Below are 26614 nucleotides of genomic sequence, written 5' to 3'. Positions count from 1 at the left end.
TTGGTAACTTTTTTATGTTATATTTCGGTTCTTTTACATTTAATACAATTACAATAATAATTACGTGTTTTATGTATTTTATTTTCATTTGACTGGGATAAAACAAATTGTGCATTTAAAAAGCTTGCAATTTCTCTTATAATATATTTATCGATACAAATATTAAAATTCGTAAAATCATCTAAATTTAATTTGCTGATACATGTTCTATGAATTGTGCAAGCTACACTACATCATACAATACTGATTTGGTATTAGAAGACTTCTACTAAAATAACTCTTTAAATTATTTACAGTAAATCACTTAAAACTACCTTTGGGTTTCGTAACAATACAAAATTTAACCAATCTTAAAACTAAAGTTTCAATTGTCAAATAAAAAATAAACGCAGCAATAATGTAGTGGATAAATAAATTAACCAATATATAATTAACGTGTCGCTATTTCATAGCATTACAAAAATATCATGTATTTGTACGTCTGTCACAAAGCAGAATCACAATCGTTCTATATGTACTAATTATAAAGTAAAAAAAAATCTTAATTCTGTAAATTCTTAATGTATAGTTTCGACGCGTAATTCATTTTTGGGTCTTTTTCTGTTGTTTCGTGAGCTAGTCCCCCACCTCGCCACAATCATTTACGCGCCGATAACACCTACTTATATTTTTAAAAGGGTGCACATGTAACCATTAGGATGTTCTGATATTAAATATTTACGTGCAGGTATTTCAAATAATGTTTATTTAATATTTGTACATTAAAAATGCGTGATGAATATTATTCAATATGCAATAATCAATAATGTTGATAAATTCACATGATATATATATCGTCTGTTTGAGAGAAATGCGTTAATTCCTGTGTCGTGAATTGGATTTCGCTAGAATCCCTTCTTATGTGTGTAAATTAAGGGCATAAAATTGGAGCTGATCAGACATGCGCGGGCGGCAGCGGCGGCGGGTGCGTGGGCGCGGGTCACAAGTACGCCACAAACAATAACATAGAGAGCAATAAGAGCGATACGCCACCCACCGCGACCCGGCTGGAACGTGACAAGATAGCCTTCCACCGCTGGGCCAAGTGACGGTAGCAGCAGCAGTCCCGCAAACGTACGTAACGAACGCAATCGTGCGCCAGAGGGCGACAGCGGTGTGGGCCCATGTAGCATGTGTGTGGCAGCCAAGGAAAGGGTTCAGGCAGGTAACGTCGCTCGCAGCAGCAATGGTCCGCTACAACTCGCGTCTCGCAATACTCCACCTCACGCCGACTGCACGGTCCGCAGCCTTCTGGACTAGCAGGGACTGTAAAGACAAATATTGTGTGTCGTATCTTTGAATTTAGTAAAAAGCTTTGTTTTAATTCGCGTACTTCATAACAAAGGTAACAATTTCACAACTGTGTGTTTAATATTAATGCCAGAACCTAGACAACCAGATATCAACATCATCCCGCAGTGCATTCTATTGCTCCACTTCCGTTATCCAAAAGGACTCGCGGAGAATAAGAATGTGATTTTATTTAGAATTCACATCACTTGAAACGTTGCAAAGTTTTTATTGTCTATTCAGTTGTACAAATAAAACACCAATCCCCAGGCTGAGACAATTTAATACAAAAACAATTGAGATACTTATACTATTTTTGAATCATAACGATACCGCGATTCAAGGAACCACAGGCGACATCTATTGGTTCAACATAAAACTATAATAATTTAAACATACCGCGATTCAAGGAACCACAGGCGACATCTATTTGTTGAACATATAACTATAATTGTTTAAACATACCGCCCACCATGGACAGAATGTACATCACTTCCGCCCACCGTGAATAAACTGTAAACAAGTAATCGTAGTGGACTGTAATAGAGTTTAAAAAGTTCGTGCCAGCCTTTCACAGTAGCTAGAAGTGACAACATACCTATTATATTATACAACAACAAAAATAAAATAAAAAACGATAACATCAGATTTACCCAAATATCTTACTTCGTCACAGGCAATACACATAATTTGGTTATAGGACGCTTAACGATAACATTCTTACATTTAAGACTAACAACCCTCGTAATATTGTCCGAACCTGCATGTTTATCCGTTATAATACCTAATAACCATTTTGCTGGAGGAAGATTATCCTCTCGAACTAAAACAATATCACCAACATTCGGTTCTGGTTTTTGATGTGCCCATTTGTAACGTTGCATGAACTGCGTGAGATATTCATTTGACCACCTACGCCAAAAATGCTGCAGCAACTGTTGCGTTAGCTGCCAGCGCTTTAGTGATGAAACCGATGAGGTTTCATAATTGCTGTCCGGCACCAAAACCAATGGCTCGCCGACAAGAAAATGTCCTGGGGTAAGAGGTGTAGGATCTTGTGAGTTCACACTTAATTGTGACAATGGTCTGGAATTGAGACAGGCTTTTATTTGGTACAGAAGAGTGCTCATCTCTTCAAAGGTCAATGTCTGAGTACCTATCACTCGTTTTAGGTGGTGTTTGGTGGATTTTATTCCAGCCTCCCATAATCCACCGAAATGTGGAGCATGAGGTGGAATAAAATGCCATGTTGTTCCATTTGTTGCCAAACTCTCAGCAATTTCTATTGCCAATGATGACTTTTCTTGGGACCACAATGTTTTGAGTTCGCGTGCGGCACCTACAAAATTTGTACCATTATCACTGTATAGGTCAGCACAATGCCCACGTCTGGCCACGAAACGCTTGAATGCGGCCAAAAATCCTTGCGCTGTAAGGTCGCTTGCAACCTCCAAATGTACTGCTCTAGTTGCCATACACACAAACAAACATACATATCCTTTGTATCCTTTGTATGGCTCACCTTTGGATGTTCTTATTAAAATAGGACCCGCATAATCCAGGCCGCTTCGATGAAAAGGACGAATTGGAGTTACACGTGAAGGAGGTAACTGTCCCATAAGTTGGTCTCTTGCCTGTGCAGCGTATCGTACACATCGAACACAATTTCGAACGAATAACTTTGTACGAGTTTTAATATCTAAAATCCAGTATTTGGACCGAATATAGTTTATCATTAATTGCGGCCCACCATGCAAAGTTTTTTCATGGGCGTCCGCTATGATCAAGTCGGTAAGATGTGATTTTGACGGCAAAATCACTGGATGTTTTTTGTCTATGTTGAAGTCAGCTCTTTCAAGACGACCACCAACTCGCATGATACTTTCACGATCCAGAAAAGGAGTCAATACGGTAAGTTTACTTTTCTTATAAATTGGTTTATTATTTCTTAAATCATTGATTTCCAGAAAAAAATACTCATTCTGACATGCTTTTATAATAATATGTAATGCTTGATTTAGTTCTTTATTAGTTAACCATATAGGAAAACTCTCTTCAGGTCGCTTTAATTTGTTTATAAACCTTCTACAGTAAGCAAATACTCTTAATGATTTCCTTAAAGTCGAAAAATTTGTCCAAAAAATGTTTTGACTACTATCCACCACATGGCATGCCTTCACACCTTTTTCTTCTAAATTAGTGTCTGGTATGGGTTTCCTTTCGTAATTGATAACTTTATTTTGTAGCCAGGGGGAACCAGTTCTCCACATTTCCATGTTTACTAAAGCTGATGGTGTCACTCCCCGAGAGGCACAATCTGCTGGATTGTCGGTAGATGAAACATGTGACCACTGAGTTGCGTCTAAAATGTCTAAAATCTCCGAAACACGATTAGCAATGAAAGTTTTCCATCGACTGGGATGGCTACTTAACCAAGCTAGCACAACCGTGGAATCAGTCCAAGCGTGAAGTTTATCCTTTGGTACGTGCAGAACTTCTGCAACTTCTTGTAACAACTTAGCCAGTAAAACAGCTCCACACAGTTCGAGCCTTGGAATACTAACTTGTTTGATTGGTGCTACCCTTGTTTTAGACGTTATCAGATGGACATGAACATTTCCAGAGCCATCAACTACCCGAACATAAATTACAGCAGCATAAGCTTCATTTGAAGCATCGCTAAACCCATGGAGCTCCAGTGTGACATCTGCTTTAGTACTTATCCAGCGTGGGAGTCGAAATTTGGTAAGTTCCAGGAGTTCCTCACGGTAAGTAATCCAATAATCAAGTAAATTATTTGGTAATTCTTGATCCCATCCGATGCCTGAAAGCCACAATTTTTGTATTAATATTTTTGCTTTCACAATTGCTGGAGCTATCCATCCCATTGGGTCGTATAGCCTTGCAATATCCGATATAACCTTTCTTTTTGTTACAGGTATGCTGATTGGAGGTAGTTGCACGGAGTATTCGAAGTCGTCGTTTCGTCGGTTCCAGGTAAGTCCTAAAATTTTAACTATTTCATTTGATTTCAGTTCTACATTAATATCTAAGTCTAAACCTTCTTTATTTATTTCCTTTAACAGATTTTCATCATTGCTTGACCACTTTTGGAGTTCGAAGCCGCCTGTCTTTAGTAGGTTGGTAATATCGTTAAATAATTGCTTTCCTTCTGAAACTGATTCACACCCAGTAAGCAAATCATCCATGTAAAAATCCTTTAAGATTTTTTCAGATGCGACGGGATACTCTCCTCCTTCATCGTGTGCTATCTGCTGCAGAGTTCGAACTGCAAGGTAAGGAGCAGACGCAGTGCCAAAAGTGACACGTAAAAGGCGAAGATGCTGTAAATCTTCTGTAGTGTCTGTGCGCCACACTAAACGTTGATAGTCTACATCTTCTCTTGTTACCCTAACTTGACGGTACATTTTGATTATGTCGGCAACCCGACAAATAGGATGTAGCCTCCATCTTAAAACAATGTGACGTAAGTCAGGCTGTAGCGCCGGTCCGACCATCAAATCACTATTCAGTGATACACCGTTCTGGTCTCGACAGGATGCATCGAAAACAACTCTGAGTTTAGTCGTCGATTTATCAGCTCTAACGACCGCGTGATGAGGTAAGTAAACCGTTTCTTTTTTGTCAATTTCTTCTATAGGTACTAACTCCATATGTCCCAACTTCAAATACTCTGATATTACATCTGTATATGATTTCTTTAAATCTGGTGATTTCAATAAACGCTTTTCTAACATTAAGAATCGTTTAATTGCTATCTCACGTGAATTACCATATTTGCAGCTCGGATCGACATCTCTGAATGGGAGTTTAACGATATAACTTCCTGATGGATCTCGCTTCGTGGTTTCTTTATAGATGTCTTCACATCTTTGTTCTTCATGAGTGAGGTGAGTTCTTTTAAGGTTAAAGTTATCAGACTCAAGTTCCCAAAATTGTTTAAGGTTAAAATCATCATTGTTAATTTGAGTGTGCATTGTTAATATGTTTTCGCAACCCAAACCATGTTGGTCGTGATGATCGTTCTCAATTTTTCCAGATAAGATCCAACCTAGCCTAGTGTTCTGAGCTATTGGTGTTCCTGGTGGTCCTCTCATTAGACCCTCAGCTATGATTTGACAATAGACATCAGCACCAAGCAACATATCAATATGACTTGGTTTGTTGAAATTTGGATCTGCTAACTTCATCCTTGGTAGATTTGGCCACAGATGGACAACGAATTCCTTTACAGGGAGGAATGAAGTTAGTTTTTTAAGAACATGAGCTGTTACACAAATAGTAAATGATTCATCTTGAATTGATTGCAGATTAATCTGCACTACATATTTGGAATCAAGTGGGGCATTGCCGTCACCTCCAACTCCAGATATGACACTGTTGCTTTTGATTTTCTTTAGCCCCAGCAACTGGACTGCAGACTCCGTAATAAATGAAGCCTGTGAGCCCTGATCTAATAAGGCTCGCAGTGTCATACTTGATCCAGAATTATTGTTGGCCCTTACGAGGGCTGTTGCCAATAGAACTTGTTTTCTGGTATTAGTAAAACAAGTGGTAATATTTTCAATGTTGGTCTCGTCTGGTCTCGATGTTGTTGCCGTTGCAACAACATTGATATCTCCTGGTGATTGGTTGTTAGCTGATACATTATCTGTTGATACACTAGCGTTGTAATGCAAAAGTGAATGGTGTTTTCGTTTGCAAATCTTACACCTGGTGGGCAAACGACACTTCTCAACCGAATGATTAGCACCTAAACAGTTGAAGCATAAGGCGGAACTTTGAACAAACTCACGACGTGTTTTAAGGTTACCCTTAGCAAATTTCTTACAATTTCCTATTTTATGCGTACTATCTGAACAAAAGACACAATTTGATTTTTCCTTAAAAGTTACATGATGAGATTGAGTGCTTTTGACTGGTTTGTTTATTAAAAATTCAAGTGACCTAAACCTTTGCTCTAAAAATTCAAAAAACTGATTTAATGTTGGCAATTCATCTGTTAAATTACAAATTTTAGTTTCCCATAACTCTCTAGACTTAGTATCTAATTTTGAACTTAAAATATATAAAACAATAACATCCCAATTGTCAGTTACTATTCCTATATTTTTCAATGCATTTAAACATTCATTTGTGGTGTCTAGTAATTCTTTAACAGCATTTGAAGATTCAGAAACAATATTCTTTTGAGAAAAAAATCTTTTTAAAATACTATTTGTAATAAATTTCTTATTATTAAAACGTTGTTCTAACATACTCCAACATAGTTCATAATTTTCACTTGTAACCGGCAAATGTCGTAGTAACTGCTCGGCTTCACCGGTCAGGTAACTTTTTAGGTAATGCAACTTTTGGACTGCTTGCAACGATTTGTTGCTGTGTATCAATGACTTAAACAGGTCACGAAACGTGATCCATTGTGAATAGTGGCCAGAAAAAGTAGGTATTGTTATTCTAGGTAATTTTACTTCACTGTTAATGTTGCTTACTACATCACTCGTAACTATAGGGCTATTTTTAAATTTAGTAAGTTTTTCCTTTATATCAATTTTGTATTCACTATATAAATCTTCCGTCTCTCCATATACATCTTTCAAGCTGTACTCCGATTCATCATAATCTTCCTCACCATAGTTACATATTAATTTATTGTGTGTCTCTTCAAATGTTGACCATTGTTTTTCTAATTGTTCCAATCTGGTTTCCAAATAACTTCCTGTAATTCTATCTTTTGGTGTTTTCTTAAAATTTGTATAAGCCCTTTTTAATGTTTTGTTAATATCTTTCTGTACTCTTACAAGTGATTCCATTGTGATTTTTCTAAGTTACACTTGTAAAATTTCCAAGTTCCAAATCGCAAATTTTTCTAAGTGTTTGGTGTACCTAATAATTTCGACTTAGGCAAAATCGGGCATGGATTCCCCGTGGTTAACCACTTTTGCCTTAATTTTTCTAAGTTATTTTACTTGCGTTATTAGACTTCCAATTTGTTAGGCAAAGTTTTAAAGTACTTACAGTTTTAGTCACCTTTACACTTACACACACCACAATCACTTTTTTACACTTTTTATACACTAGGGTTTCCACTCACTGATGTATCCGGCTACGAATGACCATGTACAAATAAAACACCAATCCCAAGGCTGAGACAATTTAATACAAAAACAATTGAGATACTTATACTATTTTTGAATCATAACGATACCGCGATTCAAGGAACCACAGGCGACATCTATTGGTTCAACATAAAACTATAATAATTTAAACATACCGCGATTCAAGGAACCACAGGCGACATCTATTTGTTGAACATATAACTATAATTGTTTAAACACAGTTCTTGTAGGCACAAATTTTCTAAAATTCGTTACGTATATGGTGTGTGTTTTACATGTGTAAAGATGTTCCTTACAGCTTTAAATAATTTTAAATACGATTTGTAATAAAATTAATGTAACATTTTTAATTTTCAATATCTATCTAAGAAGTGAATTAACAAATGCCAATTTTGCAGCATTAGCTACTTGTACTCTTCTAAAATTTGAGTGTCTACCTAAAAATGTAATAAGATTGTGACCATCAACACTTTTTATGAATATTCATTTGATCTTGAACTACGACGATAAGGTCTCAGTGAGGCGTGACAGCATCACGCTGTTCTATTTTTTTTAATTCTTAGAATTGGCGAGACGCACAATAAACCAGCTAATGCAAATTTCAAAACACGAATAACAATGAAACGTATTTCTGACAGACGAAGTTTTATTCTAAAACGTGGAGATGTGAAGAACACTTTAAACAGTTGCGGTTTAAAACAAGGGCCACAAAAATAGTGCAATTACTGGGAGAACCCGCGAGTGGCCGAGCTCGCCAAGGTCTCTACGAGAAAGCTGGCAACACTAACAAGAGTCGACGTTTAGCGCACTCTACAAACTTGGCACATTCACTGAACGTTTTAATTTTATTTGATCATGGAGAAGGTAAAACGGAACTTAATTATAATCAAAAAAAGAATACGCTGTTCATACTAAACTAAGATAACTTCAATTAGTATATGCCTCATCTTCTATTAAGATTTCGATAATAACAGATACTGGTATGTAAACAAAACAATTTGTAATAACTCAAAATAACAGTTATAATTATTTCCCATCTACATGAAACCAACTACAGAGCTGGTGCGGCTTGTGAAGCGGCTGAAAAAAATAAAGCATGCAAATACAGGGGTCTGGGCTCAGAATAAGATTTTGTCCCATTCGGTGTCGAGACCCTTGGTCCGTGGGGTCCTAGCGCTTTAAGGCTTTTTAAAGATATTTCAAAAAGGTTAGTCGACATCACAGGAGACCGAAGATCTGGCAGCTACCTCGGACAAAGAATTAGTCTAGCAATTCAAAGGGGGAACGCTGCCAGTATCTTCGGAACCTTGCCTAAAGGGACTCCTTTTAATGATATATTTTAGTGTATGTTAGGTTTAGTTATTTATTTCAATGTATATTATTTTATATATTATTATATCAATATTATTATATTGTTTTATGTAATATGTGAAATTATATCTTGATCAAACATTTTATGCTGACGTTACATAAAAGATAATAAAATGAGAAGTCATATAATACTCTGTGATTAGATATGATGCATCACGCGTGCCTTCACCACTGTAATTCAGACTTAGGACAAGGTCGCGTCACAATACGTGAACAGTCAATGCAATTGTTGGAACTACTATCAACTTCAGATATGATTACATACCATTAACCATTTTCATTCTTTTTCTATAGCCTTCGTATAGTGGGAATTTACGATAAAATAAAGCTATAAACGAATTCCCTAATTTAATTTAAAAGATGAGGATTTACTAGAAAATGAAACACTTCATGAAACTTATATTCGGTTTTTGCTAGTCCTACTCGTTTAATTAATATTTCTTTTTTAAACGAGTAGGACTAGCGAATTTAAACTTGAATTTATATTTTTTTTAATGATAAACGAGGACAGTAGTCTGTAAAGCATATTTAAAAGTTGTTGCAAGTTTGACGTTGAAAACATTTTCATTTTTAATATATTAGATATGGCAGGCAAATTACTTATATATTCTATAATCATTACAGGAATACTTACTAAATATATTTTTAATATAAAGCTGATGTAGGTTAGGATCATGTAGGCGATTGAAGTCGAGAACAACTGAGGGGTTGAAATGGTTGGGGGTGACGTCATACACTTACAGCACAGTTACACATACAAAAACCATAAAAGTACTTACTTTTCTGTGAATGTTTGAGGTTAAAAATACAAAATTTCATTATGTATATGAAAACGTGGTGAAAGATCGAGATTTAAAATTGAATTTTGTTTTCTTCGTAATAATAATATATAATAATAAAGTTTCAATTATTATATATTATTCATTTTTTATATTTATTTAATTATTTATAATTAATGTTAGGGTAGTTAGTGTTTCAGACAAGTTACTAGATATCATGTTCTGCGAAGTAGTGTGCAAGCATAAGCAACACTATCATAAATGAAATATAAATTTTTTGTATCCCAATTTTATTTAAATCACTACCGCGAATAACAAAGAAAGTTCCATTGTCTACAAGTAATTTAAAATAATTATAATTCCTTCCCTTGTCTCATTAAATTATAAATTCAAAAACAGTAATTAAATTGTAACGGTCATGGCCGAGATATTATGAAGGTCTTTTATAAAATGAATATTTTTAACTGGCAATTAGTGCTACCACTTCAGATTTAGAAAATTTGCGTTATAATTTGTACGTAGATAAATGTGAATAATTTTTCTCGTACATCCTGTTCTACTTTATAGCTATTTTTCTTGTAATTCTCTGATCTCTAAGAACAGTGTGTCTTCAGCGTGCTACTCTAATGCCTGAGGTCGTGGGTTCGAACCCCCGCTCTACCAACTTTCTGTCTATGTACGCATCTAATAACGCTCTTTCGTACGGTGAGGAGAGCTACACGTCTGGAGTCCAAATAACGAGGATATTTGTCAGACAGAAGGCTGAAATAAAAATTATCAAAAAAACAGAATCTAATTGATGACGCCCTTATTAGTTAATTCTCTTTTTGCTTGTGTAATTGCTTATGCCTCTTTAGGTTTTATGACTGGTTATATTCGAAACGCTCGCGGAGGAACCAAAACATTCTTGATTATATGTATATGCCATTGTATACTCTCTACAATAAAACAGATACAGTCTATAATTTGTATGAAAATACAGTTTTTAAAAATTAAATTACTACCATAGAATCGACACACACCATTGTCAACTAGTGACGGATACAAGACACGCCCTTAGCGACCTTGCAGGCCATAATTGGAAGTGAAACCTTATGATTTTCGATACAACCCAGTACATAGTTGTGCGGACATTTTAGACTGCACCTCTATTTAGATAAAGACTATAAAGAACCTCTAAATTACTGTATCCAATCGAATCTAAGGATTAGGGGTTAAAGCAAGGTCTCCTTAAAGCAAGGACCATGTTTTCAACTTCATGTATGAATTGTTTCTGGTAACAGAAGTAGGTCGAAATCAATGAAACAACTTTCTGAAATAATGACTATTAAATATTTTGTTCTTGTCAATAAGTCATCCTAAAGAATATAATGTGTATATTAATTAATTTTTTATCCAGGGGGCGTCAAATACATTCGACGGTCTGACGAAAACAGAGAAAATAAAAACGTCACATGAAAGAGAGGCCTATGTCAGAAAGCAACCTGACCATAATGTTCCTAAAGAAACATTAAAAATATCTTTTCTTTTTATAAAATCGATTATTTATTTATATTCACGTTGTGAATATGAAATTATGTGCGCTAATTTCATGAGACAGCTGCAATCGACTTCATACACTTCATAAAAAATAATTATCACATTATTTAAATAACTTGACGTTTCGAGTGCTTTTCAGCAATTGTGGTCAACGATAGAAGATATATAATTAATAAATCTATATATTTTGATGAGTTCTTTTTTTGTTAATTATTTATGCACGTCTTGTAGTTTACCCTCTGTAGGTGTATCTTTTTTATTGTTCCATATTAGGGTTGCCTGGAAGAAATCGCTTGTTAGCGATAAGGCCGCCCGTTGCCTTATAAGTTTATAACTTATGTATCTAACCTGCTTTTTTATATTTTTTTTTAAATGTATGCATAAGGTAATAAAGCGCAAATAAATAAATCGATTATTGTTATTACATTGCTATATTAATTAATATTTTAATTTTTTTGTGTAATAAAAGCTTTTTCATTTATTTGTATAAACGCCATTTATATTGGAGCCAACTCTAGAATTTAACAGCAAGAATATTTTTTAGATTTTCAAATTGTCAATTGAAAGAAAATGAATAGTTTAATTAATAATATAGATTATAAAGGGGTTACTCTAATCTAATAAATTTCGCTTACACCACTGCCCTCATTAATTTTATTGCTTTGAACTAGGACGCGGGGTTGAGTTCGAATACAAAGGTGTCACGCTACATAAAAATTCATTTTCATTTTCCAAATAAGAAAATAACATTTGAAGTTACTTTTTCAAATACATTTTTCCATTTCATAAACACATACACGATTAACGTGCGTTACTTTATGTCGAGTACTTTACAAAAGACTTACTGAAGACTAACTATTTCAACTAACAAACAAAGATACTATTATTAATCAAATGCGTTGAATATATTGTTGTAATCGAAATATATGACAAGCCGCGTGAAATGGAATGAGATTACATTTTCCCCAGATTTTAAACTAATTCATTCATTCCTTTTTATGTATGTATGGATAATACCTGTCTAAACAATCACAATTAATATGTCGGCAATGCACTTTCGCCTTCTGGCAGTGTCCATGGGCACACTTAACAACACAGCTGCCCCTTTGCTCCCTGTTCCATATAAAATAAAAATGTGCGTGTACTAGTGTACACACGTTAGAAGTGAAACTTCTTTATGACCTTATTTTTCGAAAAATTATCCCTATGCAACTTTACAGAAATTGGTTAAATAAAGTTAAATTAGATAAAGTTTAACAAAAGGCTTTTAATATCACAGACTTGAATACAAATAATACAATTATTTCATTTTACCTTATTACCACTAAGATTATTACAGAATTTCGTAAATTGTAATAGAATTTTTAGTATCATTGTTATCGTTATTAATGGTTTAGCATCTCTTTGAATTAACCCTGGTAGGGACAAGAAAAAGACGCACGTAACGGTCAAATGTGACGCGTAACCGAAAAATGTGACGCGTAACGAAAAAATGATACACAAAATTTTTTTCCAACCCCGATAAAGAAGTTTCACTTCAAAAATGATTGTTTGCTAAATAAATGTACTGATACGTTTTTACGTGATACATAGATGACATAATTGTTGTTGGCGTGCGCATTGTCACCACGAATTAAGACAATTAGACAGCTCGCTATTGCACATACCTAATGCAGCTAATTGTGATACTACACAATCCCTACTCATCTATTCAGTAGAAGTATGCCTGTACATATCAATGTTTTAACTCATAATAGAGAATAGAGAAAAAATTTTTGAAAGCAAATAGTTCATAAATTTTCACTTACTTTGAACTATGACCAAACGGAAAATCTGCTAGACGTAATAAAATAATTTTCACATATGATCTCAGGCGTGTGCCTAACACTCACTCACACACGCATACATACACTCTCCCACTATCACACACACTCATACACACACCCTCCCATACACCCATACAACTTTATTTCTACTTTCAACTTCTAACTAGTTGACTTTTTTGTTTTGTTTTTATTTCCTTATTTAAAACGTTAAATTTTTTTGCCTACCCATATATGTATGTACTTTTTGTTACCACTCAGTATGACTTTGCTGTGGAATGGAAGCCTGGATATCCATATCACAGGTTCTTTCCTAGTTTGGAAACCAGTCTCCCAATACCTTCTTAACTGTAATCTTATTGTTTGTTGTAAATGTTATATGGGAGAAAATAAATAATTATATTTATCGTTTTGTGTTGTGGAAGTCGAGCAATTGCTTTAAAATCAAGGAACATTTGATAGTACTTATACTACGAGAACTACTGGCGAATGAGTGATACCAAGCTTTAATTAAAATTCGCTTTTAACGCCAATTAAAAACGCTCAATTTATTCACTGAGTCATCACTATGTTTCCTTTTAAATAGATGAATTACAAAACCGAATCTTTTGATATTAAAATGTTTATACTATATATTTGTTATGATCAATTACGTAAGTACTACATAATAAGCGATCAGTCGATAAGTCGTTTTACTTAGTAATTGTGTTAAACTACATCTGTAAATACGTTTGTCAGAAGTGAAGGTCCCAAATTTATTATTATCAATCATATTTTAATTCTTTATAATTGGAGTATACGTAGTGAACTCAATTTAAAACTCAAAGACAAGATCAGAAGTACAGAAATAAGAAATAAAACAAAAGTTATTCATGCACTATCCCATTGCAGAAAATTTAAATGAAAATGGGTGGCCATACCATGAACAATAGTAGATGGTCAAAGAGGGAAACAAAGTGGGAAGGGCCACCATGAAAAAGAAAGAGAGGTCGCCCTCTTGCACAGTCTCGTGACGAGCTTAAGGAAGTTGGTGGAGAAGATTGGGAGCATAATGCTCAAGACAGAGAGAGATGGAGCCAATAGGAGGAGGCCTTAAGAGGTCCTTGAAAAATCCTTGTGTATATTTTGTAAGTGGTTCAAGAAATAAATGAATCTTAATTATTGTTAAACGTATCAAATTCCTTGAGCTATACATACTATCTTCCAGCCGTAGGGCGATGGCAGCGGCGCGTGCGTCAGCTGTAGAGACGTCATGTTCTACGAAGTACTCCTCATAAGTCACTTCCACTTCGCTTTCCGCCCACGCTTCGGTGTCGTTTGCCTTACTGTCATTGCCGGACTCTATACCCACACGCTTCTGCACTGATATGGGGTGTACCTGGCGTAATAAAATATTTCACCGATAGTAACTTAGTGAGAAGCTGAAGGGTACAAGAATATAATTTTAATACTGTATAAAAGTTTAGTTTTATTTATTTGCACTTCGTTAAATTTATAGAAAAACATATATACTGTAGTTGATGTGAATTTTGTGAAGTATAATATGTACTATACAGGTAATATAAGAATTGACTTTGACTTATAATGTAAAATGTAAAATTCCTTAACACAAATTTGCGCGTCATTGTGTGTGGCAGAATACGCGAATTTGCGATTGTACCACCTTAACATTTTTGTACAATTTTCTTGCAATAAATTATTATTATAATACATAAAAATTATAAGGGATGCAACGGACGACTATATCGCTAACAAGCGATCTTTTCCAGGTTACCCTAGTAAGGAAATCTAAAAAAAGAAATATGATGGGTAAAGTGCCAGAAGTGCATAACCGAATCTTATAAGACAAAATAAAAAAATAGAATCGCCAACCTTAATCAAAAATAATACAAAAGAAAAATAAAATGAACCCTTACTTTCACGAAAACAATAACTTTCTAACAATAACTTGCTTGTTTAATTAGTTATTAGTATTAATAAATAAAATGATTACGAATAAATTTCTTATTTTTTCCTTATCTCTTTTTTATAGTGGTTGACGATTATATATCGTTAGAATACTGGGTTACTTTTAAAAATGTTCACAATGTTTCTTACTACTTGCATAGGTACCTACCACGACAGTTGGAACTCGAAAGATGACGTCAGCGCCCGCCACCGCCAACGCAGCGAATAGGAGGGCGCGCAGAAGCCATGCTGTAGACCCTTGCATCCCATCGCACTCCACTATTGATTCTTAGCGACACTGAAATAGCATACATACTTGAAGGGCGGAGGTACGAGTATGACTCATAAAAATGTTACATGCAAACTATATTACTATCGATTTCGACTAGCGGATACTAAAATATTTATTTGCATCACAAACACAAATGTTAATAATAGTCTTTCCGCTGAGAGCAGTTCCAGACAATCCAAGCTAGATTAGCTAAAGCCTAAGCAGTAATTAGCTTCAAACAGACACAACAAGGTACTAAAGAAACGCTACAAAACATTGCAATAATACGTTTTACAATTTGCTACCGACGTATTGAGTAACCTTTGCAAGGAGACTGAAGACCGAGATTAATTTTTAGTGCGGCAGTTGCTAAGCAGCATTAGAAAACCCACATTATTTAAAAATTCAGTACTATTAAAAACACTTGAAGCTGATCCGGTTAGCTCCACAGTTTAGTGATTCATCGAAATAAGGAAGGTTGTTTTCCGTTATTAATCTTTCATAGATGGTGTTAAATTTCTATTGACCTCGATAAGGCGATCGGGTGTGTTCAGGTAACACAAGACATAACAATGTTATACAATACATAACTGGAAGTCGATAGTTAATTATGATGAATGTATATTAAGGCCTAAAGCACGCTCTTATTTGTTGATTTAACATTGTTCACATGTAGTAAAAGTTTAAGTTTCGTCCGGATTAAGTTCGGTGGAGGTTATCGTATGGATATGTTCAAATATGTGTTAAATGAAACCCTTTTTTTGTTAAAACATTGTTTAAAACATGAGTTTATAACTAAGATAACATTAGGGGACTGGGGTTGCGACGCTAGATTAACAAAAAAATTACTTGAGTTATTGAAGAGTTCATAAATCTATGTGACACTTATATTATTGGACGAAACGAGAATGTTAAATTACAATTTATAAGTGTGGTAAAAACTAAAGAGCTCATATTAGCTTCAAGTGTGCGATGATTGTTTACATTTTGTTTACGCTTTTAACTATTAACAAAAATAAATATATATATTTGTAACTTAACTAATGTTAGATTACTCCGGTCTTTGACTATTTTAAATTGACTTGACTTTTTTATTCTAATATTGAGTTACTTTAGGCAAATGTTATTACAGCCGCAGTCAGTGAATTTAATGGTAGATTAGCTAAGGTGTATATAAAGACAAAGTCTAAGTGAATCGGACTAATTTAATGAAGAATAAACAAGTGAAAGACATTGAAAGAACTTTTACAGCGTCTAAATGAAAGACATCATCTTTATTTTGATACTTTCAATTACTTAACAGTTAAAGTAACTGCAAACTCTTTATATACGCCTCCGTGTTAGGCTAAAATCAGCCTTATCCACCAAAACGGTGGAAAATATTTAAATTTATCTATTCATACAAGTGTAAGGATATTGATAATAATAATAAACACTATAATTTCCATAGAAACAAGTAAAAATATAAACTACTATGGATGTAAAAGGGCGGTCTTACTTCCAAGAGCAGTTTCTTCCAGGCATAACCCACACGTAAATTGTTTTTACACACGACTGATTAACAACTAATTTAAAAATGTATTTTGACGCAACAGTAAACATTGTTATATTAGAATAAGCACAATTGGCCAATCATGAGCTAAAATAATCTAAAGCTTTCCGCAGTAGAGGTGCAATTGTGTAGCGTCCAATAATTCAGTTAACTCATTGAATGCTAATAAGTTAAATCATCCATGGATCGTTATGTCTGCACTACAGACCGCACCTGTTACGAAATTGCAGTGCAGTATTTTAGTGATTGTTTCTTTCAAGTTTTTAAAGTTAATTTACTAGTTAACTTTAAAAACTTGAAAGTGAAATTGGTGAAATAGTTAGCGCTCATTGAAAGGTTCAGTCTTGACAGCTTGAGGCACGTTAGGGCAATTAATTTTCGCATCTGTTTACCACTTTGCTCATAAACCATCACTGAAAAAGAAATCTAAATCCAATAGGTACACATAAAGCGCTTTTTGCATTATGTATTAATAAAAATTAATAAAGCAGATTAATATATAGTGCCTAGCTGTTTATTCGTGATTACCAAAACATACATTTTATTGGCATGTCTCCAATTACTCTCTTAGAAGATCTTGGGCATTTTATATTTAAAATTGTTAATAAACTCGACTTTGAACTATCCAGTCAAAGTACAGACAAAGAGCATTGCATTGGGTGCGTCGAATGACATACGATTCAAGGATAATGAACGATTAGCAGTCCGCTCACGAATTTTTAGTCGCGAGAGGGTTTCACGTATTGCACCTCGGTTTCTGTTATAGGAAAAGCTATTAAAGATTTTAGAAAACTGTTGTACAAAGTCATGTCATATTTTAAAGTCAATGTGGAAGTCTGTTTATCAAGCCATTTTCTTTTCAATTACATAATCGCGAGTGAATACATGTTAGAGAACGTAGTATGAGAAAAACAAGCGAATAAACTTACCCATATATGTCTAATAAAAGATTTTGTGATAATAACTAAATAATAAATAATAGTTTAAAAAAACTAGAACACACGCTTTTAAAGCACATCAAACTAAAAAGTGAAAAATTATTCCTAATTTAGGCTGAAAATGGTAATGAACAAAAAATACTGGTATTATTGTGAAAAAGCGTGGGGCGCTCGATAGACGAAAAATATCTGTGCCATATTAGCTATAATAATATAGTTTGATGTGCTTTAAAAGCGTGTGTTCTAGTTTTTTTAAACTATTATTTATTTTTTAGTTACTTTTTTTTTTATTTTATTTTTTTCGGATTATTGCATTGTCATCTATCTTTGACAGGTGCGCAAAGTTTGAATTAAATCTGTCCGTTAAAAGTGGGTCAAAATCGAGTTCCAAGGAGTCGGTTATATACATACATACATACATACATACATACAAGTGAATATAAAGCGTGTAAAAAGGTTTCTAAAGAATAGTGTAACTCATTGTCATCAGTTTGACTCAAAGAAATCAGTGGAAGATCTTTCTTCTTCGGACTGGATATTGTGAAGTTATTCAAATCGTTACTAAATTTCTGTTACTGTTAACGCCTAATAGTCAGTCATATTAACCATATGTCATGTAATGTCATGTAAGGGAAGGTCCCTTTAGTTCCTGAAGTACAATGGAATTTAAATTTAGCTGCATATATCGACTTGAGATGTAACTCTGACCTTTATTGCGAGAATAGAAAATCCATACAATATTTATAATTTTATTTATGCATTCAAACGATGACTGTGCTTCTGATACGTGTTTATGTTTAGGATCTGACGGCTGCGGCATTGAATTTAATCCGACCAGCCTCAAAGGAAATAAATAGTTCACTATTATTTTTATTTGAAGCTCAACTATTTGATATAGAATTAAATTTACGAGGCGACGATATCAGATTTACGATATGTTAACGACTAGAGAAGTGTTTCTGGCACTTATCTTTCGGCCAAGGTCCCACAAAAATATTACAATCGAATATTGACGTATTTATCGATGATTCATTGAACAAAATCCTATCATAAACTTTATGAACTTGTTATTTTAAGCTTTGTTTAGAAGTTATCTTCTTCTACACTATTATTAAATTCTCAAATATATTCCTTCATTTTTTGTACCAAAGCCACAAGATCTATGTTATTAAGAGATTGAAAGTTCCTATTTTCTCGTGTTCTACATTAGCAAAAAGCAAATATTTTCTAACTTCATTCACAAGCATATTTTGACTGACTGGAGAAATAGGACAGCTTAGATGTTTGTGAATTACGAAAAGCTTTCAACTTAGTATTAAAGCTCCACATTTGAGCCAAATGTCCACAGTGCATGATGTATAAAGTCAAACGGCTAAAAGAATATTAAAACAGCCCAATTTACTTAAAACAAATTTAGACTACAGAATACGCTCTAAACTTTTACATACCGAAAGACGCGGGTTCGAAACGTTTAGTTTAATTTGTAACTGCATTTATTAAATAATATTAAACTTGACACTTTTTAACAAAATGGCAACAAATAACACATACAATTAAATTATATTATTTTTAATATTATTTCGTTAAGAAATTAAACACATACCAATTTTATAGCTTATGCTTAAAAAAATAGTATAAACTATTTTATCACCTTTATACAAATACGCCCAGGTATGACAAGGACAAGAATTTTATTTCCGTTAAACTTAAAATAAAATCCTTTTTTTATGAGCTTATTACTAACCTACCATTCAGTAAAGTTAAATGTAGATATGGATGCTAAATAATAAGAAGTGTAAGCCTTCTCCTTCGACTTTTAGAAGTAGCCTTGCTTCCTTCTTTGTCATTCAGTCGTTATTTTGTCGGGCATAAAGTTTCGTAGTACTTGGGTAGGTATAGACAATTTCACGGACCACTATGATTAAAAAGATACTATACAATTTACCAATGATAATAAATTGATGATGTTAACCAGTATACGCACTGTATAAGTAGTACACTCCTACATATTTTACATATCGCACGTTAAACTTTGGATAGATAACGATTGTTTGTTAAGTTACGACACTTTAGATAAGATGTAAGACGGCTACGGGAACGTTTCTTGCTTGATCTAACACTAGACATAAACGGTAAAACCTTCATAATACATATTAATTACAATGATAGCAAGCTTACAAATAAAATCTTTGTTTTTCGATAAAAATCATCGGCTTAGTCGTGACGTTTCTAGGCATTAAATTTAGATTGATTAAATCATAAGTAGATACTATTTTTATAGAAATTTCCAGTACATTTTGCCCTCTTTATGTGTGTATGATGGTATCAATATTAAGTTCATCAACCCCGAACACCCCAAGTAAGTTGAACGTGGGGGCAGGTGGGACCCCGTGCGTTGCGAAATGAGGTCAACACTGTATACTCAAAATGTACAAATACGTTATTGACTACGATAAACGTATTCCCAAGGAAAAATATAAGTGATATTGATCATAATACCAATAGTCCGATTAACGCGAATTTTACATACAATACCTTCAATGTATACTTATATTATACAGTACCCTCTTTGTGATGTAGGTACCTCATTTACACGAAATATGGAATAACTTTACAATACTTAGAATAAAACACCTTATTTGTGTAACTATTGAATTCACAAGTAAAAGCAAAGTACATAAAAAGATAATAATAATACCGAATTCTTACGAGTTCAAATTGTCTTGGTAAATAAATGTCTAAACCTCTGTGTTCAAGATATATAAGATTTAAACCTGACGACATACTACAAATAATGATTGAAATACCGTAGTATTGAGTGCATCAGTAATACGAATACGCATCCGTATCGCTAAATCGATGCCGGAAGTGGTTCCATACAAAGTGTTGGATTATGCAGACGGGTGCGCCGCCTGCGCAACCATACCAATGCATCGTCTATTTAAAAGCATAATTATTGAAAACTTAGGAGTGGCTAATGGATATACTACGATGTTCAAAACATAGTACATTACGTGCTTACTAATGCATTGAAGCACGTGCTTTTTTTTAATTTATTTATCGTGTTACATAATTAATCTCTATTTTGGAGTTTCTAGTCGTTGTCGACAAATAACATTAGTTAGCTTAGGTTTAAAGTCATAATCGCAATTTGATTAAGTTCAATATCAAACAGTTCGTTGTATTGTCTTTTATTGACATAACTTTTAGACATAGAAAAACACTTTTTTAACGGCTTTGAAGTTATGTTTTATTATAAATTTACAATTATTTTACATAATTTTAAATTTGACCGACGTTTCGCGTGCTTTACAGCGTGCGTGGCCACGGTGACTGAAGACAAAAGGTGTTGAATGTCAAAAAGTATCACAGCTGTAGAAAAAGTTGTGTTATCTGTATTTATTTCCCCGGAGTTGGTATCGACTAAAAGATGGAGGGTTTTGGCAGAAATGGCTCACGGTGTCCTCTAAACAGTTCGTTATCAAATAGCCAAAAATCGTTTGTACCCACAATTCAAGTGGTAATGAACTAATGAGATACTTGCGAAAAGCTGCAATCTTCATGGAAACGAGGATATCCTTATTAGAAGAATCACGAGACGTAAATTTAAGCTGTTAATAGCCTATAGCTACCATTTTACCTTTAATTTATAATCTCGATTTATAAATCGTCTTTAATATCTATTGTATTTTAAATAGTTAACTTATTAAACTGAGATGTGCCTAATTAATTGCACAAACGGCTTAGTTATAAAACCTTAATGTTTTAAAGTAGCACAAAAAATTAGAAGTAAATCGTTACTTTGTCGCTATTCAAATTACTTATAAATATTAAACAATCATGAAATTTACGTCACGAAAATCGAGTGGCTACCAAATTAATATGCAGTGAATAGTAAGTATATGGGCTTCTCAAATACAGTAACAATCCCATTGTTAATTACAGACGCAATGTCACGCTTTATTTCTTCCACACATATATTATAAGTTATATAATAAAAAGAATAGCAATAGTCTAGCAATTCAAAGGGGGAACACTGCCAGTGTATTCGGAACCTTGTCTAAAGGGACTCCTTTTAATGATATATTTTAGTTTATGTTAAGTTTAGTTATTTATTTCAATGTATATTATTTTATTATACCAAGATTAGATACTTCATGTCTCATATATTATAAATAAAGTTTAGTAAAATCTATATCAGTTATATAATAGTTAAAGCAAATTACGTAAAACTTAATGTACGTCTTAGTGGGGTAGCTAAGTCCACCATACATAGTAAAGGCACATTTTCGGGTTAATGGATAACATAGCATTTAGAATTTGTAGACGAGTGTTCGATTTAATTTCTATAGTTAGATAAATTTATTTTCTTACTGACTATTCGTGACCTCTTTTGCTAATCCTGCAAAAACCTTACAATTTGACAGCCGTGAGAAAGCGTATCCTAACATTTACCACCGGGTTCTCAGCGGTTTTCATCTATTGTGTGCTAATGAGCAACATTGCATACATGCCTTGTTCAAACAGCCACATTCATTTAACATACGTCATCACAAGCACAGATAGAGTAGAAAGAAAAGAGTTTATATAGAATATATGAGCACAAAAGATTAGAATATTGAGTCATCACTGTTTATTCTTATTTACCTTAACTTAGTTTTTTGCCGAATAGTATGAAATGTGTTACTAAGCAACTAAACTCTAAAGTAACAAATTTCCTACATCTGTAGCAATAACTACATAGCGTTAAGTGATGACAAAAGGAGAATGCAGTGTTTTGTTTGCAAAAAATATTGTGTAACTCGTTCTACGATTAGCGTAGATATCATAAAAACCTTTTAGAAAATAGTAGATAAAAATTATACAGCGATTTTATTTGCGAATATATTCAATTATATAATTTTACTGAGATTAGATTAGACAATCGACCTCAATAGGATAAGCTTAAAATAAATCAATGGCGCAACAACCTTTTTAGGTCTGGGCCTCAGATTTCTCAGGTGATCAGCCTTCTATGCCTGACGCACGCCGTTGTTTTTTGGGTCTAAGGCAAGCCTCCTATGGTTACCTCACGATGTTTTCCTTCACCGTTAAATGCGCACATAGAAAGAAAGTCCATTGGTGCACAACCGGCGATCGAACCTACGACCTCAGCGATGAGAGTCGCACGCTGAAGCCACTAGGCCAACACTGCTCACTCAGGATATAAGCTTAGCAATATAAAAACCCGAGCAATTAAATAATTAAGCGTGTATCGTGAAACACGACGCAGCAATGTAGAGCGACGCGTTTAGATGAAAGTCTAATTAATTGCCCAAATATAGTATAGGAAAACATTTATTCTGAATAACGGGCTGTAAATTTTATAAGAACAGTTAAAAAATATATATATTTAAGTGAAAAATGAAATACCTTGCTTGCAGTCAAGTAAAAAATTAGCTATTAAGTTTTTGTCAACTTCTATCTGTCCTCAAGAATTACTGAAGCGTAGCGCGTTAATCTGAACCACAGTTACCACAAACATAAGTAATAATACTAAGTGGTCTACTACAAAAATATATTAAACTCGTTTAAAAACTGTTGAGGACATCCTTTGCAAATAATAATAGGACACGCAATACAATATTGATCGCAATGTCGAGATTCCCCTTTAAACTACGTACTGACTATAAGTCGGTCATTCGTGCCGTAATAGCCTTTATTAGAATCGAATAACAGTCCTATATGAAGTATACCAAATCAAATTTAACACCTAATAGAAAACATTTCGAAAGAAGGGCAACTAGATATGCCTGTTCAGCAAATCTGTCCGATATTAATAACTAGTTAAGTATTAGTACAAGGCTAAATGCAGCCCTTGAGTGTTCTAGAGACTCGCCTTCATCACTCCTCGAGAGCTTTGAGGGCCCTTCATCATCGTAAACGTTTATTTCTCAAGTCTTTGTTCAATGTAGCAATATTCAGCCTGTTTATATTTCTCCTAGGAATAAATACATTTTACCAAACATATGTTAGAGATACTGTATTATAACGTTTGTTTTTATGTATATACATATAACTTAAAAACTAAGTTTCCACCATTCAATTCATTGATTGCTACATTATCCTTGAGTAACATATTTCTTTCCAAAATAATTAAAAAAAAACTTTCAGCCTTGCAAAACTGGAACGGGCCGTTATTTAATAATTTCACAGCAAATACAAATCGCAAAACTTCGGAAATTCACTAACGATAATTAATCAAATTTCATATTCAGACTTATTCAAAATTGTGATATTTTTATTATAAATAGTATGTATAAGTTAATTAATTCACGGCGCTACGATATAACGAGTCAGTGATTGTGCTCTAATTGTATATTTGTATTGGTTCGCAGGTTAATTAATCTTCAATTGTTTTTTTTAAACGACAATAATAATTGTATTATTGTCTCGCACACAAAAAATAAGCATATTTCCCATGGTTTAGTTTCGTAATTATTTAATCTGTTTACTTAATTATCATATATGTACTCAAAAACAAAATTAAATACAGTTATTTCCGCACAGAAAAATATAAAAATACGAACTCACAATGAATATTCGCAATCCAAGCCGGCTCGTTTGAAGCCGACGTATGCTGTATATCACAAACAGTAGTTGCACCCTCAAGAACAAATTGTCAAATGATGGGACCACGGAATAAACAAACTGCACGCAACACGCGTGCGCAACGCGGGCCTGTCAGACCCACACTTAACGTTTTGCTTTGACTTTACATTCTGCCAGGCGCCAACTGTTGCCGCGAATGACGAGATTGGCGAGAAAGTTACTAGAGGATTACTGTCTTTCTAAAAAATGTACTGCCTTAAATTGTGTATGTTTCACTAAAACTGTTTGCTAAACGTTGAATAAAATTATTATGCATATCTCTTTCGAAATATATGTGGTTAATTTTAATAAGTTTTATCTTATTTTTAAAAATTACAATGTAAGAAACTAAACAATTGCATTTCTTATTTTTTGTATTAAACAACAATTTATTAATTTAGGAAATTAGTAAGTGAGTGATTTTATAAAATAGATATAATAGAAATCTTCGTTTAAAAATTGAGCGAAATTTAAAAAAGGGTGCGTGTACTTATGTATGCGCGTAAGAAGTTATACTGCTTTGGCATTATTAAAAATAGTTTTTGATTGCATGCAAATAATTAATTACAATTAAATAATCAAAGACTGGAAAAGGAGTCATAATATAGTCAATAAAGTTTCTTGAAATCTCCGTGGGCAACTTCATTCTGTTAATTTTGTGTTACGGTGCGCGCGCTCACTCTCATCAATTTTTCATGACGCGCCTAAAGAAGTAGAACTTCAATAAAAAATGTACTAAATTGAAATTAGGTTACCTGAAAAAAGAAAACTCAAAATACAAAATCAAAAATTTATTCAAAAAACTAGTCTTACTTACATATTTACATTTCATTTTATTTTACATCTAAATCAGTCTGACTGAACATCATCGAATGGTGAGTTTATTAATTTTATTGCGTCACAAGATACCTTTTATGGACTAAAAAATTAAAAACTCCCTGTTGAGGTTGATCATTGATAAATATATATGTGACTGATTATGTTGCGTTGTTCCATTAATAAAATTTGTCTAATCGAGATGTTTAATAGGATTTCCCATACTATTCCTCATTCCCATTGATATTACCATTGAAAATTTAACATTAATTAAAAATAGAAATATCTGTCTGAATACCTTAGGGAGCGTTCCAGTATTACGTAACGAATTTTGGGGGAGAGGGGGGGGGTCCTTTTGTAAAACGTTACAATGCGGGGCGGGGATTGAATGACGCGTAACTGTTAATATTATTTTCTACTTACACCACATAATAGTAACTAAAGAGTCACTAGGTGGTCACGAAACGTTTTATTAGACTTGTGTACTGAAAAACGTTACGGCGAGTTCATGGTTCCCGGCAATAATCTCCAAAAATTGCGTTACGTAATACTTGAACGCTCCCTTAGAGAATATTTAACGGGTACAGATAAAGTTGAGATTAATTTTTATGTAAAAAATATTCCCCTTTTAAGTTATTTAAATCAGAGACAGGAATTGCAAAGGCGTGCGCTTAATCTGTGACGCTCCTATATCTAGATTATCTATCATTATCGTAATTTGTCATTTTACAAATCTTACTTGCCAGCAATAAGATCGACATAAAACAATTTTTATCTCCTACTTAAGCTATCGCATCTGGCGATCCTACTTTATATAAAATCGATTATCCCATTTTTATGATCACACCCGGTTCTAAGAATAGGAATGTCAATATTTGCCAACTTTTATCATTTAAAACTTTTTACTTTTTTACGCCGTGTGGTGTAAATTGAAAAAAAAAATTCAAATTTTGCTTACATATGATTGGCTAGAACAGATTAAATATTCTAACAAAAATTTTGTTTATTTAAATAACTGCATGCAGCATTGCTGCTTTTGGATCTCAAATACCATTATGGGGAATGGGGCAGATAGAGTTCTGTGATCATTGAAAGAAAAGTGTCAAGGCTTACAACACGGAGCAATCACTTTAATTTGGATCACTGCGCGTTACAAAATCCTGCGGTCAAAACTTCTATAAATTATAAAACATGGAGTTATTTTTTAATACAACATAAATGTTCTTAATAATCTAAACTTAATATATTTGAACTTAGAATACCAATACAAGCGGATCAGTCATTCATTTTCAACTGTATATTACGAACCCCCACAAGACTGAATGTTGACCAATCACACATAGGAACAATATGAATAATAGGCCGGGAGATAGTGACACAAAATAGTGGGTCATTTGTACCCGTATGGCGGTTCTTCGGGGTTCTTATTACGCAATGAAAAACATCGGTTGTCTGTAAAGTCGGTTTACTGACGATAGT

At 33.7% G+C, this 26614-nt stretch overlaps 1 protein-coding gene and 1 long non-coding RNA gene across 3 annotated transcripts; one reads left to right on the top strand and one right to left on the bottom strand.

Annotated features, from left to right (window-relative positions):
• Window positions 1-172: 172 nt before the first annotated feature.
• LOC125049823 lies at window positions 173-24443 on the bottom strand. Its single transcript, XM_047649289.1, has 4 exons — window positions 24263-24443; window positions 15098-15226; window positions 14179-14359; window positions 173-1305 (listed from the first exon to the last, which is right to left on the bottom strand). Exons 2-4 carry the CDS (start codon window positions 15191-15193, stop codon window positions 980-982), a joined length of 603 nt encoding a protein of 200 aa, XP_047505245.1. The 5' UTR covers window positions 15194-15226; window positions 24263-24443; the 3' UTR covers window positions 173-979.
• On the top strand, window positions 3085-6518 carry LOC125049849. 2 transcript variants are annotated; one of them, XR_007117064.1, is made up of 4 exons: window positions 3085-3811; window positions 3923-4074; window positions 4268-4326; window positions 4416-6518. It is a non-coding gene; the product is annotated as an uncharacterized LOC125049849 (long non-coding RNA). The 2 variants fall into 2 exon arrangements; XR_007117063.1 differs by having other exon boundaries at window positions 4268-6518.
• Window positions 24444-26614: the final 2171 nt, after the last annotated feature.

This window comes from Pieris napi, chromosome 1 (assembly GCF_905475465.1).
Source record: "Pieris napi chromosome 1, ilPieNapi1.2, whole genome shotgun sequence".
NCBI classification, from domain to species: domain Eukaryota; kingdom Metazoa; phylum Arthropoda; class Insecta; order Lepidoptera; family Pieridae; genus Pieris; species Pieris napi.
This window is presented reverse-complemented; position numbering and strand designations above follow the sequence as displayed.